The sequence below is a fragment of the Chlorocebus sabaeus genome, chromosome 2 (assembly GCF_047675955.1).
Source record: "Chlorocebus sabaeus isolate Y175 chromosome 2, mChlSab1.0.hap1, whole genome shotgun sequence".
In the NCBI taxonomy this organism is placed as follows: Eukaryota; Metazoa; Chordata; class Mammalia; order Primates; family Cercopithecidae; genus Chlorocebus; species Chlorocebus sabaeus.
The window spans coordinates 17,724,287-17,742,461 of NC_132905.1; the positions used below are offsets into that span (position 1 = coordinate 17,724,287).

At 41.0% G+C, this 18,175-nt stretch overlaps 2 protein-coding genes across 2 annotated transcripts in view; both read left to right on the plus strand.

The window, feature by feature from the left end:
* Positions 1–18,175, plus strand: part of ZNF334 (zinc finger protein 334) — a 76,256-nt gene that overhangs the window by 37,233 nt on the left and 20,848 nt on the right. The window contains exons 7-9 of the transcript XR_012089222.1: positions 656–1,587; positions 2,128–2,315; positions 13,588–13,852. The gene's annotated coding sequence lies outside the window, so the exon portion shown is untranslated. The remainder of the gene's footprint in view (positions 1–655; positions 1,588–2,127; positions 2,316–13,587; positions 13,853–18,175) is intronic.
* Positions 2,221–13,591, plus strand: LOC103244909 (E3 ubiquitin-protein ligase makorin-1). The gene is given in 5 exon segments (XM_073006190.1): positions 2,221–2,315; positions 11,896–12,290; positions 12,293–12,325; positions 12,328–12,383; positions 12,385–13,591. Coding segments are annotated over 5 exon segments (939 nt in total). The 5' UTR covers positions 2,221–2,289; the 3' UTR covers positions 12,814–13,591.

Sequence of the window (18,175 nt, forward strand, 5' to 3'; positions counted from 1 at the left end):
TGTTATCGTTTCAAGAATGTTATGTAAATATTGTCATACAGTATATAACTTCTACGATTGGTTTTTACCATCAACATAATTCCCTGGAGATTCATCCAAGTCACTATATGTATTGATAATTTGCTTCTTGTTATTGCCGAGAAGTATTCCATGGTATGGATGTATGCCATTTGTTTAATGATTTACCCTTGAAAGACATCTGAGCTGCTTCCTTTTTGGGGCTATTACAAATGAAGCTACTATGAAAATTAGTGTATAGGTTTTTGTGTTAACATATGTTTTTATTTTCTGGGATAAATGCCCAGTAGTAAAATTGCCAGGTTGTAGAGTAATTGCACATAAGATACTGCCAAACTATTTTCCAGAGTGGTTGTACCATTTTACATTCCCACCAGCAATGTGTGAGTGATCCAGTCTCACCACATCCTTGCCAGCACTTAGTGGTGTTACTGTTTTTTATTTTAGCCATTTTGATAGGCATATAGTGATATTACACTATGGTTTTAATTTGCATTTCCTTACTGGCTAATGATGTTGAACTTTTTTCATGTGCTTATTTTCCATCTGTGTGTCCTTGTCAGTGAAATATCCTCTCATGTCTTTTTCCCACTTTCTAATTGGATTTTTTTTTTTTTTTTTTTTTTTTTTGAGACAGAGTCTTACTCAGTTGTCCAGGCTAGAATGCAGTGGTGGGATCTCGGCTCACTGCAAGCTCCGCCTCCTGGGTTCACGCTATTCTTCTGCCTCAACCTCCCGAGTAGCTGGGACTACAGGCGCCCGACACCACGCTCGGCTAATTTTTTGTGTTTTTAGTAGAGATGGGGTTTCACCGTGTTAGCCAGGATGGTCTTAATCTCCTGACCTCGTGATCTGCCTGCCTCGGCCTCCCAAAGTGCTGGGATTACAGGCGTGAGCCACCGCGCCTGGCCTGCTGTTGAGTGTTGAGAGGTCTTTGTATATATTAGATACCAACCCTTCGTCAAATGTGTAGTTTGCAAATATGTTCTCCCACTTTGTAGTTTGTCATTTCATTCTCTTCACTTGTCTTTCACAGAGCAAAAGTTTTTTTGTTTTTTTTTTTTTTTGAGACAGAGTCTCGCTCTGTCACCCAAGCTGGAGTGCAGTGGCGCGATCCTGGCTCACTGCAAGCTCCGCCTCCTGGGTTCACGCCATTCTCCTGCCTCAGCCTCCCGAGTAGCTGGGACTACAGGCGCCCGCCACCGCGCCTGGCTAATTTTTTATATTTTTAGTAGAGACAGGGTTTCACCGTGGTCTCGATCTCCTGACCTTGTGATCCGCCCGCCTCGGCCTCCCAAAGTGCTGGGATTACAGGCGTGAGCCACCGCGCCCGGCCAGAGCAAAAGTTTTTAATTTTGATGAGGTCTAATTTATAAATATCTTCTTTTATGGATCATGTTTTTGTTTCCAGTCTAAAGATTTTTACTTTTCCTAAAAGTTTTATAGTTTTACATTTATGTCTTTGATTCATTTTGAGTTCATTTTTGTATAAAGTTTGAGGTTTAAGTCAAGGTTTGGTTTTTTTAAGTCTATGGATGTCCAATTGCTCCAGCACCATTTGTTGAAAAGGTTAGTTTTTATTTTTAAAATAAATGATTTTGTGATTTGCTCCGTATTTATATTTTTCATAGAATAGTAATGGCTTCTATTATGTGACATTAAGTATAATTTGTTCTCCAAGGAGATATGGCAAGTAAATCCTGTGGTTTCCTTTACTTGTTGGAATAGACCCACAGTTTCCTTAGGGCATGTAAACCACAGGATGAGAATAAGTACTGGATGATACTGGAAGCTCCTGTCAGCTTTGATAATCTATCTATGCCTCTGTTTCTGTTCCTTTCTGTCCCTTCACCCCCTCTTCTCTTCTCTCTCTCTCATTAAACTACCATTTTTGATGTGGGTTACCATAGCTCCTAATTTAACCAAGGTGATAGAAGCTTGTGCCAATTAGTAAAATTATTTGCACCCCGGTTTGCCCCCAAAGGTGCCCTGGTTAGAGCAATACATTATGCAGTCATTGTATCTATTGAAGACTTTGTCTGTTTAGCATTTTACTCTTTATACTTCACATACTTTACACTTAGCCTTAACAGTAATTCTTTGTTCTAGATTTGCTTTAGCCCCAACATGCAAAGGGAGAATTTGAGCAAAAAGACTTCAAGGCATCTTGCAGAGGTGGTAGGCCTCTATACAGGACTTTAAACTCCTACAGATGTGGGCTTGAATCAGCATGATCAAATTATTCTGGCCGTTGACTCCTTATCAATCTACATGATGGCCATAAATCCTGGATATAGGTGAGTATGTATAATTGTTTACTGATGTTATATATATATAATTGTTTACTGATGTTACAGTATATTCAGATTCTTCTCCCTAGTTAGCAATGTGTGGTTCAGTGTGCTTTGACTCTGATTTCCCTTTTTTTTTTTTTTTTTTGAGGCAGGGTCTCACTCTGTTGCCCAGGCTGGTGTGCAGTGGCACGGTCTCGGCTCACTGCAACCTCCACCTCTTGGGTTCAAGTGATTCTCCTGCCTCAGCCTCCCAAGTAGCTGGGACTACAGGCACATGCCACCATACCCAGCTAATTTTTGTATTTTTTGTAGAGACAGGGTTTCGCCATGTTGGCCAGGCTGGTCTCGAACTCTTGACCTCGTGATCCACCCACCTCAGCCTCCCAGAGTGCTGGGATTACAGGCATGAGCCACAGCACCTGGCCTTGACTCTGATTTTCACAAGACTCACCAGTGCATTTAGCATCCCTCAGAAGAAGTAATTGATGAGCTTAAGATCTGGAGAATGCACAGCCAATTCCATGTGGCCATATCACCCAATCCATCTTTGAAAATCATCAGACCAGTCCCTCTGCATTCTGGCATAATGGGATAACATACAATCCCAATAGACTCACTTTGGGTGACCTTCCCCTACTCTATCAAGTGCAGGTGTTAATTGATTATAAAACATGCTCACATAAAGTAAAATATTTACTCATGTTTCCCAACTTTATAGCTACCCTATATATTTGTAATTGATTTGTCTTCCTCACTAGAATGTACACTCCATGAGGGACCAGGATTTGTCTATCTTGTTCATTGATGAATGTATCATTAGCAGCTAGGAGCCTGTATTTAGATAATATGTCATCCATTTTTAAATGCATGATTAAAATCTGGGAAAGTGAGGAAAGAAGGAGATGAAGAATGAATGATCTTGGATGGGATTATCAGACTAAAGGAAATAAAAGGATAGTTTGAACGGAATCATGAGAAAGAACTGTCTATCAAGGTACAGTTAGAGCAGTTCTTAGGGAGAAGTTTATCATCTTAGGTGCATACAATTGAAAAGAATACAAGAAAAAAGTAATAATGAAGCACTTATCTCAAGATATTGGAACAGCAAAACAAAGTATAAACAAAGAATACCAAATAGCAATCTGAAATAGAAAACATACAATGCAAGGAAGCAACAAAGTCAAAATTCAGTTATTAAAAAGACTAATAAAATTAACACTATTGACACTTACTTAGAACAGAAGAGGAAAGGTACAAATAATGAATAGTGGAATACGAGGGTAACCTAATAAACAGAAGAAATGAATCCTTTCAAATAAAAATAAGTTTTATTTATAAATGATGCATACATTTAAAATATCATAAAAGAGAGGGATGAACAATTTATGCCAGTAAAAGTGGACCGAATAGATAAACTTTTAGAAAATAAAAGTTACTAAAATTGACTAACTGATCCAGAAAAAAATAGAAAATATGAATAGCTCTACAACTACCAAAAGAATTAAATCAGTTGCTTAGGCTGAGGCATCAACCCCGACTTCTCTGTTTCTAATATATCCACATCTAGTAATCAACAAACCCTGTCAGATTACCTGCCAAATATATTAAGAATTTGACCTCTTCCCATGATTTCACTGATACGACTCTGATCCAAGCCACCAGCGTCTCTCATCTGGATTACTGGTTCTACCCTTGCCCCCATGCAGTCAGGGCAATCCCTTTAAAACAGAGTTCAGACAGAGTCACTCACTGCTCTAAGCATTCTGGTGGCCCCAACGTGAGCCAGATTAAAAGCCTAAATCTTCACTCTTCCTTATGAGACCCTACGTACTTGAGCTATTCTCCTGTTAATCCTTTAGCCCTCTTCTTTTTCAGCTTCAGTAGCTTTCTTACCGACCCTTGAACACAAGGAGCTATTTAGGCTGTCCTAGAGTTTTTACACTTTCTGATTTCTCTGCCTGGGAGACCTTTCCTCCTGGAACACACATGGTTATTTTTCTCGCTTTCTTAAAATATCGACGTAAAAGCCATCTTCTCAGGCCTTCCTTGGCCACTCTATCTAAAACGTTAACCTCCTGCCATTTCGTATTTCTTCTCTCTACTGTATATGTTTTTCTCTTCTACACATCACCATTTAACTTACTATGTATTTTATTTATTGATATGGTTTGTTATCTATTTTCCTCACTGGAATGGGAAACTGCGTAAGGGGAGAGCTTTTTGCATATGTTCACTGCTGTCTCCTCAGGGTCTAGAACAGCAAGAAGGCCACCATAGCTGGACTATATTCACAAGGGGTGGAGCAGCAGGGGAGAAGGTCAAAAGAGTTAACAGGAAACGGATCATTTAGGGCCTCATAAGTCAAAGTGAGGACTTTGCTATTATGCCAGAAAGACATGAGTGGGCACTTGGAGGGCTTAGGAAAACTAAAGACCTAAATAAATGTGATTACTATGTCCATGAATTGAAAAACTAAATATTGTAAAGATGTCAAGATTTGACAAGTTAATTGATAAATTCAATGCAATCCCTATCAAACTCCTAGCAAGGTTTTTAGTGGAAATTGATAAGCTGACATTACAATGTACCTAGAAATGCAAAAGGCCAAGAATAGCCCAGCCAATCTTGAAAAACAAAGTTAAGAGACTTTTACTACCAGATATTAAGACTTATTTTTAAATTACAGTAATTAAGTATGATATTGGCATAAGAACAGATAACCAAAGGACAGAAACAAAATATAGAACCCAGAAATAAACCTATATAGCTTATGAAAAAAGCCATACTGCAGAGCAGTGAGGAAGGAATGGTCTTTTCAATAGATGGTGTTGAGTCATCTGGGAAATTATATGAGAGAAAAATAAATCTACCTTTCACCATATACTTAAATCAATCACATGTGAATTCATGTCTAATTGTGAAAAGTAAAACAAAGCATTAGCTGATATAATAGGACAACATTTTCATGAATCTGAAGTAGGAAATGATGTCTTAAATAGGACAAAACTGCATTAACCAAAAAGGAAAAGATTGATAAATTTGACTACATTAAAATTAAGAACTCCTGTTCTCAAAAGACACCATTAAGAGTGAAAGAGGCAAGCCAAACAATGGAAGAAAGTATTGGCAATAAATACACCTGACACAGTATTCTTACACTGTATATACACAAAACCTTTTTGAATTGATAGCAGACAACCCAATTTTAAAAATCGGCAAAATACTTGAATAGGCACGTCACACACACCCAATATCAACATGGGCAATAGGTGTAGAAAAGGTGCTCAACCTCATCAGTAATTGTGAGAAATCTAATTAATCGCAAAATGACATGGTACCACACAACCACCTAAAATTAAAAGGATTGGCTAAAACTAAAATGATTGACAATACCAAGTTTTGGCAAGAATGCGGAACAACTGGAATCACACACATTGTTGGTGAAGAGTATATTTTTACAATTTCCAAAAAGAAGACATTTTAGCATTATCTACTAAAATTGAAGATATCTGTACCCTATAACTTAGCAATTACAGTCCTAGGTAATATCTTATGGAAAGTCATGCTTTTGTTCACCAGAATTTGTGTACAAGAATGTTCGTAGTAGCACTATAATGTCTATAAACTGGAAAAATTCAAACATCCATTAGAAGTAGAATGGATAATTACATGGCAGTATACTCATATACTGAAATATTGTACAGTAATAAAAATAACATGCTAAACATGGTAACATGAACAAATGTCACAAACATAAACACAAGGGAACATGTGAAGTGTTTTTCCATGTACCTAGACTTCAAGTAACAGGCAAAGCTAAAATAGAGTGTTTATGAATGCATGCTTGGGTGGTTAAAGTGTAAAGAAAAAGTAAAATATAATTGGCATAAAAGGATAGTGTTTATCTTTGGACTTGTCTCAACCGACTCTATCCCTTGGGTTCCTCTCTGGTAAAATGGAAGGAAATAACTGAGACCTGAAATTAGTGCTTACTTCACTTGAAGGACCATTTGGGTGGAAGGTGAGGTAGGAGGAGGAAAGATGGAGCCAATAAGGGGGTGGTGGGAGATCTCCTAGTGGGAGGGAATTGGCAGCCAGCCAGGGGACCTACACTTCAGCCTCAGCTCATAAAAATTACTGTAGGGCCTTGAAAAACTCACTGTCCCTCTTTGGCCCTAGTTTCTTTCTCTGTAAAATGAGAGAAGTTGAAATTAACTGTCTTTTGTGGAGCACCTATTTTATATTAGATGGGCATTATCCTAGGAGCTCTGGGAGCTCTACTATTTTACATACAAAAGCCTGAGTGAGGTGAATCTTGTCCCTACTTTAAGGGTAGCAGTTGTGAGGATGAGATATGAGAAGTCACCAGCCAAGGGCAAAGACAGCTTAGAATTCTCCAACCCATTCATAATATGGTTAAGCGAGTGTGGTACTCTAGTGTGATGGGTCCCCCATCAGTTTGCTTAAGGGTGTATGTCTGCTGCCTAAACCCTGAAGGCCAGCCGGTGAGCCAAGGTCATGGTGCCCAGCCAAGGAGCAGGTGTCCCTATGAACCCAAGCATCCCAGAGAGTATCTAAGAATCTACAAGAAAACAGTCTTATTGCACACATGGTCGGCAAAAAGCCAGAAAATTTGCTTAAAAGTAGCTTAGGGGCCGGGCGCGGTGGCTCACGTCTGTAATCCCAGCACTTTGGGAGGCCAAGGTAGGCGGATCACAAGGTCAGGAGATCGAGACCATCCTGGCTAACACGGTGAAACCCCGTCTCTACTAAACAATACAAAAAAATTAGCCAGGTGTGGTGGCAGGCACCTGTAGACCCAGCTACTCGGGAAGCTCAGGCAGGAGAATGGCATGAACCCGGGAGGCGGAGCTTGCAGTGAGCTGAGATCACACTACTGCACTCCAGCCTGGGCGACAGAGCGAGACTCTGTCTCAAAAAATAAAAAAGTAGCTTAGGGCTGGGAAGCAGGGTGGATCTCTAAAGCTGTTCCCCTGCTGTCCAGGAGTGCCATATATGTAAGTCCTAATAAACTCATCTACTTGCCAAACTGGACTTGCCTAACTCATTTTTTGGTCTTTTGGCTCCCTCCCAGTTTGGGGGATAGTTTTCGATTATGATTCTGGGTTTTTCTTATTATAGGTATAGTGTTGTCTACTGATACCATTATTTTCACATGGTCAATTTTTAATTATGTATCAAATAAAATGAATACATGTTTTTGTTGATAAAAAGAGTAAAATATTATCAAGATGTCCCATTTACGTTGATCATCTCTAGAGAAATAAGTACTGTCATCAGGTTAGTGTGTATTCTTGACTTTATTTCCAAGTGTTTATATCTATACATTTCAAGTGAAGCTATCGAAAATACTTAGTACAGTGCCACCTATAGTACAGGAATTTCAATTATACAAATTTGAAATGAGGCCAAAGAATGATCATATTAATAATTATGTCTCATATTGAGGTAGGAGGTGGGATTCGACTCCAGAGGCAGGTTCAGACTGCAGACCAGGTTAAAGAAACAGGGAAGAAGCAGAAGCCCCTCTCCATAAGACATGCCTACCAGTGAGTGCCTTGTCAGTTTACTGTTGCCATAGCAACACTGGAAGTTACAGCCTCTTTCCATGGCAACGGCCTGACAACCTGGAGATTACCACCCTTTTTCTAAATATCTCTGCATAATCTGACTGTTAATGTGCATATAATTAAAAGTGGCTATAGGCCCGGGGCGGTGGCTCACGCCCATAATCCCAATACTTTGGGAGGCTGACGCGGGCAAATCACCTGAGGTCAGGAGTTCAAGACCACCCTGGTCAACATGCTGAAACCCCATCTCTACAAAAAAAAAAAAAAATTAGCCAGGCATGATGGCGGGTGCCTGTAATCTCAGCTACTCAGGAGGCTGAGGTGGAAGAATCACTTGAACCTGGGAGGCGGAGGTTGCCGTGAGCCGAGATTGCACCATTGCACTCCAGCCTGGGCGACAGAGCAAGACTCTGTCTCAAAAAAAAAAAAAAAACTGTGGGTATAAACATAACTGTGGAAGTGCCCCTGAGCTGCTACTCTGCGCACACCATCTATCAGGGAACCCCACTCCACAAGCAGTATTTCTGCTGCAGCTGTGCACTGCCACCTCAGTAAAAGTTGCTGTCCAACACCACCAGCTCACCAAAAACCATCCTGGGCTAAGCCCTAATCTGGGGGCTTGCCTGCCCGACATCAATATTAGATACGAATTTCAATATCATACAGATCTCCCAAAGTTTCCAAAATTTGTAAGGAGTCATATCACTTATAAGCAGTAAAGAACACTAATTGTGAACTTTGGTTACTTCAATGACACTTGGCCATATCACTTTAGCATATAAACTACAATAGACTCATTTAACATTCAGATCCATGACTGCTAGTGTCCTGTGATGAACACATTGTTACTAATGCTTTAGAATATTCTAAACGATTTCGTAATGTAGTTATTTTAACATTTACTTTTATTAAAATGTTAAGTATTTTAATTACTACACCAGTCCCATCCAAATATTCATTAAACAGTGGAGCTTTTAGAGGGTTTAAAAAAAAATTCATGAAGATCAATTACTTTGAAGTGGAAATTAGATGTTATAATATACTACAAAGATACTTAAACCAACACCACAATGCACTGTGCAGTTAATTTAGTGGAGAACACTCAATACAACATCAGATCTAAAGCTGAGAAAATTTAAAAGGCAACATTAGCGTACATATATTCCACAAATAATGTAAATTTATGCCCCTGAGAACGCCTCCTCTCTATTCCATGTCTATTCCTAGGGGGATATTAGTGTTGAATGATGCAAGTTTTGAATTTCCTAGGCCTTTGTAAACAAAATCCTGGCATAGACTGCACTATTGTTATGTGTGAGGATGAAGTCGATTTTTAATTTTTGTTTTGGTTCAATGTTTTCCCTGTGTTTAGTATTTACATATATATTTAAACCCTTAGGAAATATGTGTTATTTTTACAAAAAAAAAACAACCAATGCCTTATTTTTGTGTGTAAAGTACATTTTATTTAAAAATATTGTAAACTCCACCCATATCACTTAGAATATCCCTACATTATTTGTTTTTTCTTTTATATCCTTGTGAGCAGGAAGTCACCTGCATTATAATTTTTAATGGGTACCTAGCATCTCACCTTATAGATTCCTACAAGTTATTTTATCCTTTTTTCACATTTAGATTTTTTACAGCGTATTGCCGTTAACATGAATTGTGAGAAAGGTACCTACACACTTATCTTTGGACAGCTATTTCCTTAGGGCACATTAATAGAAATAGAATTGCTCTATTAAAGTGCACGCTCATTTTAAATCTGGTATGGAATGGTCTCCAACTTGGTGTGGAGTGGCCTCCAACAAATATAATTTGTTTTAGAAATTATATTCCAAAAAAATTATCAGAATTAACATTTTCCCAAACTGATACCCATCCTATGTATCATTTTTCTTTATAATCTGCCAACTATAAAGGCCAAAAAGTGTATGTAAACATTTGCATTTTTGGCCAGGTGTGGTGGCTCACGCCTGTAATCTCAGCACTTTGGGAGGCTGAGGCATACGGATCACCTGAGGTCAAGAGTTCAAGACCAGCTTGGCCAAAATGGCAAACCTCATTTCTACTAAAAATACAAAAATTATCCAGGTTTGCTGGCATGCACCTGTAATCTCAGCTACTCAGGAGGCTGAGGCAGGAGAATTGCATGAACCCAGGAGGCGGAGTTTGTAATGAGCTTAGATGGAGCCACTGCACTCAAGCCTGGGTGACAGAGTGAGACTCTATCTCAAAAAAAAAGTAAATAAATAAACATTTGCGTTTTTAATTTGTAGTTTATGGGCTGTTTTCACATATTTATTCTTCATTTGCATTTCCCTTTTATTACTTACCCTTCATATTCATAGATCATTTTTATGGTAGTGTAATCTTCTTATAAATGTGTAAGAGATAATTAAATGAAGTCAACAAACCATTTCTTTCATATACTTAACAAATGTATTTTCTAAGTGTCTTTTTACTTGTTTCTAAAAGCAAGATTTTAAATTTGTCTAGAGTAAAATTCGGCAGTCATTTCTTTTGTGGCCACTGCCTTTGATGGCTTGGTATTCTTACCTAGAGATTAGGCAAGAAAATTTTTTTATATTTTCTCTAGAATCCTGCTGGTTTACTGTTAAAAATGTTAAGCCAAAAGTCTACATGAAATTTATGTGTTATAGGCTGTATGTGCTAGACACATAATCCTCTCTCCCACCAACACCTCTTGTTTCCTAACATGATTTCCCCCTCTTTCCCAAAAATTTCATCTTTTTCATACTCTAATTTTTTTTTTTTTTAGTCGGAGTTTTCCTCTTGTTGCCCAGGTTGGAGTGCAATGGCGTGATCTCAGCTCACCGCAACCTCCGCCTCCCAGGTTCAAGCGATTCTCCTGCCTCAGCCTTCCTGAGTAGCTGGGATTACGGGCATGCACCACCATGCCCAGCTAATTTTGTATTTTTAGTAGAGGTGGGGTTTCTCCATGTTGGTCAGGCTAGTCTCAAACTCCCGACCTCAGATGATCCACCTGCCTCGGCCTCCCAAAGTGCTGGGATTACAGGCGTGAGCAGCTGCGCCCAGGTTTTTTTTTTGTTTTTTTTTTTGTTTTTTTTTGACAGAGTCTCGCTCTGTCGCCCAGGCTGGAGTGCAGTGGCACAATCTCGGCTCACTGCAAACTCCACCTCCCGGGTTCATGCCATTCTTCTGCCTCAGCCTCCTGAGAAGCTGGGACTTGCCACCACACCCGGCAATTTTTTTTTGTATTTCAGTAGAGATGGAGTTTCACCGTGTTAGCCAAGATGGTCTCAATCTCCTGATCTCATGATCCGCCTGCCTCAGCCTCGCAAAGTGCTGGGACAGGCTGGAGTGCAGTGGCACGATCATAGCTCACTACAGCCTTGACCACTCAGACTCACGTGATCCTCCTACCTCAGCTCCCTGAGTAGCTGGGACTACAGGTGTGCACCACCATGCCCAGCTAATTTTTTCTAGTGTTTTTGTGTTTGTTTTGTTTTTTAGAGAGGGGGTTATACTGTGTTGCCCAGGATGGTCTCAAACTCATGGTCTCAAGTGAATCTGCTGCCTTGGCTTCCCAAAGAACTGGGATTACAGGCCTGAGCCACCGTGCCTGGCTGGAGCTTACTATTTTAAAGTTATTATTATCAGCAGCAGCAGAAAAGAAACAATTGATATAAAAGTATATCGGCCTACACATCATCTTAACCATGGGATCAAAGTTAATCTTGCCAAAAATGGGCGTGTGGGATAAACAGTCACAGTGGAGGCTGCAGCTCCCAAAACAACAGCCACAATATCAGGAGCAGGACCTGCATTGTCAGCTATCCCACCCCTATCCCACAGTCACCACCCCCGTCCCTGGGGTTGGGAAGAAGGAGTGGCAGTAGCGGCAGCAATGGCTGAACTAAACAGGTCACCTACTGGTATTTTGTGCATGGGATTTGTAAGGAAGGAGATAACTGTTGTTACTTGCACTCCCTCTCTGACAGTCCACATGGTGTAGTGGGCACGTATTTTCAGCGAGGGTGCTGTATTTATGGAGGCCGCTGCAGATGTGAACTCAGCAAGCCACTGAAACGGAAAGAAGCAACTGCTACAGATCTGACTACAAAATCATCCCTTGCTGCTTCCTCAAGTCTCTCGTTCATAGTTGGACCGCTTGTTGAAACGAATACAGGCAAAGCTGAGTCCAATTCAAACTTTGCAACTGTAGGAGCGTGTTCAGAGGACTGGTGGATGCTGTTGAGTTTGTTCCCAGGCAACTCTACTGCAGCCATGCTGCCTCTTTCTGCAGTGACCAAGGGAGAATCAGAGAAAGAGCAAACAGCTGTGATAACAAAGAAGCCGCTTTGCCCCTAGGCTGCAGTGGGAGAGATGGAAATGGGTAGAACTGTGTGTGTCTCCACAGAGAGTCATGTGATCATGTAAGCTGCAGGTCCTACCTCCAATGGATGCTGCCCAGAGACCACAGCATGTGAAAATCTTGCCCTGAGGCCCATGAGAAGGAAACAGAGCTCTCACTGGCTATGCAGTGCAGCAAGGATACGATGTGTGGGATCTGCATGAAGGTGGCCTGTGAGAAAGCCAGCACCGGTGAGCGTGGCTTTGGCTGCAGCCACACCTACTGTCTCAAGTGTATTCACAAGTGGAAGGGCACTAAGCTATTTGAGAGCAAGATCATAGTGTCCTACCCAGAATGCCGGGTCACATCTAACTTTGTCATTCCCAGTGAGTACCGGGTGGGAGAAATAAGAGAAGCAGAAACGATTTTGATGAAGGATGGGGGAGCTGCCTATCTTGGGGGATGTGTTTTTACAAGCAGGTATTCCCTGATGGCCATAGAAAGGATAGAGACAGGCAAGCAGATACTGGGCCCAGTGAAGGAACCACTTCTAGGAGTTCATTGAGGAAAGAGAGAACAATGACCCCTTTGACAACAATGAAGAAGAGGTTGTCACCTTTGAGCTGGGTGAGATGTTGCTTATGCTCGTGGCAGATGGGGACGATGAACTGACAGACTTTGAAAATGAGTGGGACTTGTTCCATGTTGATTTGGAAGATTTTTATGACTTGGCTCAATAGCCACCTTGCGTGGCATGTGGACTGGCCTGCTGACCTCAGCAGCAGTCCCCTGTGGCAGTGTGACAATGTCCGTGTTTGCTGTCTTAATTTTTACCCAGGGCCTGTCTTCTCAATCTGTGACCTTTCCCCAAGAAGTGTGTTACTTTCTCTGTGGAAAAAAGATTCAAAAATAAATCCTGAAGTTAGTGTTTTGTAACATGAATTTAACAGTCAGACAGTTCATGTAGGTGTGTTGTGTCATCTGTTTTCAACCAGATTGTATTTATGGACTCTGCACGCTCATTTTGAGGACCCTAGGTTCAAAAGCAAAAGCTGTGGCCCTGCTTTCCGGTCCAAGGATAGGAGCGATGGCTGAAGGGATGTGCGCTTGTAAAGAGTCTTCTGCTCCAACACAGGGTGTGGATCCTTGAGTTTTCTGCTGAAATCTGCACATCTGTGGTTTTATATCTGTTCCCTACCCTGTGATTCCCACCCTGTCCACTTGCTCTGTGATTTTGGTCTCTTGCTTAATTGTACACAAGTAATACTACTGGGTAACCAGAACCAGGTGCGAATGTGTTGAGATTTCTATTATGTGTTTTGTTTGTTGTTTGTTTTAGATGGAGTCTCACTCTGCCACCCAGGCTCCCAGGCTGGAGAATAGTCACATGATCTCGGCTCACTGCAACCTCCCCCTCCCAGGTTCAAGCAATTCTCCTGCCTCAGCCTCCCAAGTAGCTGGGACTACAGGCATGCACCACCACACCTGGCAAATTTTTGTATTTTTGGTAGAGACAGGGTTTCACCATGTTGGCCAGGCTGGTCTTGAACTCCTGATCTCAGCTGATCCTCGCATCTCGACCTCCCAAAGTGCTGGCATTACAGGTATGAGCCACCGTGCCCAGCTACCACGTTTTGTATGATAGGAAAATTGAGAGAGAATGCAAATAAAAGATAGAGGGGCATAAAATCAATGGAGAGTTGAAAGTTGACTCCCAAGAGCTTGGTGTGTGTGAGTGTGAGTATGTGATAAGCTGCTCATCCCTGCATAGATGCAGTATTCTTAGCCTTAGTAGAGAAACTTGGTTTAGTGGTTTAAGCCTTGTGTGGCAGATAGATTTTAAAGGACAAAGCAGTGCTAGCTCTGTCTGTTTATATAAATAAAGAAATGGCTTAGCCATACAGTTAAAACTATCCGGTTATCCTACATATTAACACAAACGGGGGGTGAATACAGAATTGTATTTACTGTTTACAATCTAGGCTTTCTAGTCCAGGCACTTTTTGAAAAACCTTTGTCCCCATTCGAGATGTTTAGTTGTTGAGTGTTTTGTGTTTGTTTTTGTGGGTATTTGCCTAATTTTACCTCTGAGCTTTCAGGTAGACAGATGTGATTCAGAACTACATTCTAAGGTGTTTACTGTAGTGGAGTAATTGGTCTACAGTAATAAGTCACACTTTTCTACTAAAGGGGAGGAGATGGTAATCCCTGAGACAAGCTAAGTTATTAAAAGAATTTCTATTAGAAATTTTGCCTTTGTGCTTTGTTGCTCTGTTACCTGAAAATAACCTGGACCTGCTCCTGGGCTACCACTTGGTTCCTTGGATCCCACTCGTTCTTTAACTTTAAGTAAAAAACAAGTAATTGTTGCTGTTTGGCTTTGAAGGGAAGGTGAGGGTTAAAGAAAGATACAGAGAGAGAGGGGGGCTCAACAGCAACACAGGCGTATTGCAGAAACCTGCAGAGATGGGGGGTCAGCTTAAAGTCAGAGTCTGACTGCTTACAGGCTGGGGTAACTTATAGGAATGGGCAGGAGGGGTCTGGGCCATCTGACTTGCTGCCCGGCAGGATATTGGTAAGACGTACCTATGGTCAAGCAGTTTGGCCCTTTTTCCAGTGGGATGTGATAAGATGTTCCTTGGACCTTTGTCCAGCAGGATATGATAGGGATATCTCTTCAGTTGGGCCCTTGCCCGGCAGAGTATGATAAGAATATTTCTCATGACCTGAACCCCCGTGGAATGTTTCACTTTGACCAAGGTCTGCGAAATGGCAAGGGGCTTACAAAATGATGCAGTTTGGACTAACAGTTGCCAAAGTCTGTTGTGTTTTGCAGCCACCCTTTTGTAAGAAGCACATTTCCCAAGTAAAACAAAAAATCATTTTTACAGATGATGCTTTTCAGTATCTATTATGGAGTATGACCACAATGCACCAATTTAATATTGGAAAATGCCTGTTCTTCATGGGTATAGATAATTTCATAGCAGGTATTCAGAAGAGTATTTTGTAATTCTTCTGTGTTTTATTAAATTCTTTATTTTTCTATTACCGTTTTAGTTTTGCACTTCTTAGTTTCAATTTATTTATGTTATTCATTAAATAAGCTTTTAATTATTTACCATTACTTCATATGCTGTCATGCCTTTTTTTTTTTTTTTTTTTTTTTTTTGAGACGGAGTCTCACTGTCGCCCAGGCTAGCATGCAGTGGTGTGCTCTGGGCTCACTGCAAGCTCCACCTTCCGGGTTCACGCCATTCTTCTGCCTCAGCCTCCCCAGTAGTGGGGACTACAGGCACCCACCACCATGCCCGGCTAATTTTTTGCATTTTTAGTAGAGACAGGGTTTCTCCGTTTTAGACAGGATGGTCTCGATCTCCTGACCTCGTGATCCGCCCACCTTGACCTCCCAAAGTGCTGGGATTACAGGCCTGAGCCACCGTGCCCGGCCTGGTGTCATGCTTTAGCAGTTATTCACATGAAGTAAAATTATGCCGTAAATATGCATTTGTGTAATATCCATTTCTTAGTAAAAAGACATGCATCTGTCTACTGCCAATTGGTGTGTGTTTTGGTTTGCTGGTGGAAAAAATACTCTTTCAGAGCTCTTCCAAGGTTACGTAGTGTTGAGTGGCTTGTTCCTAGGGTGTTTGAAGATAGGCTTCCCTTTAAATAATTTGAAAAGTAATCATCCTTTATTTAAAATTGTACTCACTTTGTATTCCTATACATGTGTAAACTTTGAGAACTTTTTATCTCTTCAGTATGTGTTAATTTTAGCGTAAAAGTCATCATCCATCTTGAGTCAATACAAAGTCTATGGAACTTTTGTATCTTTCGGGTACCTGTGCTAGATTTCTGATCAAGGAATTGTTACCAAAAGGGTAGATTAATAAAGGAGAGTTGTGCCAAAAATCTTTTTTACCAGAAGTGGGATAAACTGACATTATCCCACTGACCTAGCATGATACACCAAGAAGAACACAACATTCCTTATATAGGATTCCTGCCAAGAAATGTATAACCTGAATTGCATTATGAGGAAACTTTCCGTCTGAAGAGACCACCAAACAGGCTTTGCGTGAGCAACAAGGCTGTTTATTTCACCAGCGTGCAGGCGGGCTGAGTCTGAAAAGAGTCAGTGAAGGGAGATAGGAGTGGAGCTGTTTTATAGGATTTGGGTAGGTAGAGGAAAATTACAGTCAAAGGGCATTGTTCTCTGGTGGGCAGGGGTAGGGGTCACAAGGGACCCCTTGTGCTCAGGGGAGCTTTTGAGCCAGGATGAGCCAGGATAAGGAATTTCACAAGCTAATGTCATCGGTTAAGGCAGGAACAGGCCATTTTCACTTTTTTGTGTGATTCTTCAGTTACTTCAGGCCATCTGGATGTGTACGTGCAGGCCCAGGGGATATGATGGCTTATCTTGGGCTCAGAGGACTGACAGAAACAATCAGACAAACCCAAATAAAGGAACATTCTTCAAAACAACTGATGCGTCCTCTTCAAAATTAACAATGTCTTGAAAGACAGAGAAAGGCCAAGGAACTAGATTAAAGTGGTCTAAATGATATGACAACTCTATGTAAAAATGATCCTCAATTGAACCCGGATCAGAAAAAAATTATAAAGGATATTATTAGAACAATGGGTAAAATTTGAATATGACCTAGATTTTAGATAATAATATTATATCTGAGTTTTTGGATTTGATAATTGTGGTTATGTTTAAACAATTTTGATAATTGTGGTTATGTTTTTAAAAATGCCCTTGTTCTAGGAGATATATGCTAAAGTTTTACATGTGACAGTTCATATTTGTAACTTACCCTCAAATAGTGATGAGGATGAGAAGAGAGACAGAAGGTGGGGAGGCAGATTATTTGCTCTTGGTGAATCTGAGTAAATGGTTTACAGATGATCATTCAGAATAAATCATCCCTGAAACTTTTCTGTAAGTTTAAAATATTTCAAAGTAAAAAGTGTAAAAGGGTAAGAAAATTATTAATAACATGTTCAATGAAAAGACCCAAATAGCTCATTGAGATTTTGGGGTCCCATTTCAATATCACCTAACATTGACCATGGTCATCTCTGGAAGGGGAGATTCTGAGTATGCTTTTTAGATGAAATTTTCCTTTGATTTATGTGTATTTGCCATTACGTGAGATTTTTACTTTTGAAATCCAGTTTCAGGTGGAGGTAATATTTGCATTCTGGGGAGAAAGCTTGCTGGTCGTGGTTATTAATCTTTTAGTTATTGCTTTGCTTTATTTTCTATAAATATTCCACTATGTTGCTTGGCTTTCATTAATTTTGTTTTCGGATGTGCAGTTGACAAACACCTTTCCTTCTCACGGTACCTTTGCATCTAAAGTGACATTGATTATACGTGGAGCGCGTTCAAATCCCCTACCTGGTGAGTTATGAGGAAGGGAACTAGGGCTCAAAACAAAAGTAGAGGTGACTTTGAACCACAAATCCCCCAACTCGCCGAATAAGCCAGAAATTTTTAAGAAGTTCCCTAAGGAAGGGGGCGCGGAGACTTGTGGGAAACGGAGTCTGGAATTTGATGGCTCGCCCCGGGAGCGCCCCAGGAACCGGTCCTTGGCAGGCCTGTCTGCGCATGTGCAGTTCTTCCTCATTGTTCCTTACTCCTGTCTCGGATCGCGTGGAGCCTCCGCGTGTAGGCGTACCTCAGCGACCAGGTGCTGCACTAAGGCTGTGCTCCGCGGGCGAGAGGCTAGCTTGGAGGGTTGCTTTGCGGGGCTTGAGGTAGGTTTGTGTTCACAGCCTGTGGAAGCAAAAATTTGCGCAAATCCTACGCGGATTCAGACCCCATGGCATTTGTTCCCGAGTCTGCCCTGCATCTGTCCGTCTAGAAAGCAAGTGACGGAGGAGGAGGTCCGCTGCGGATCTGCTGGTTCCAC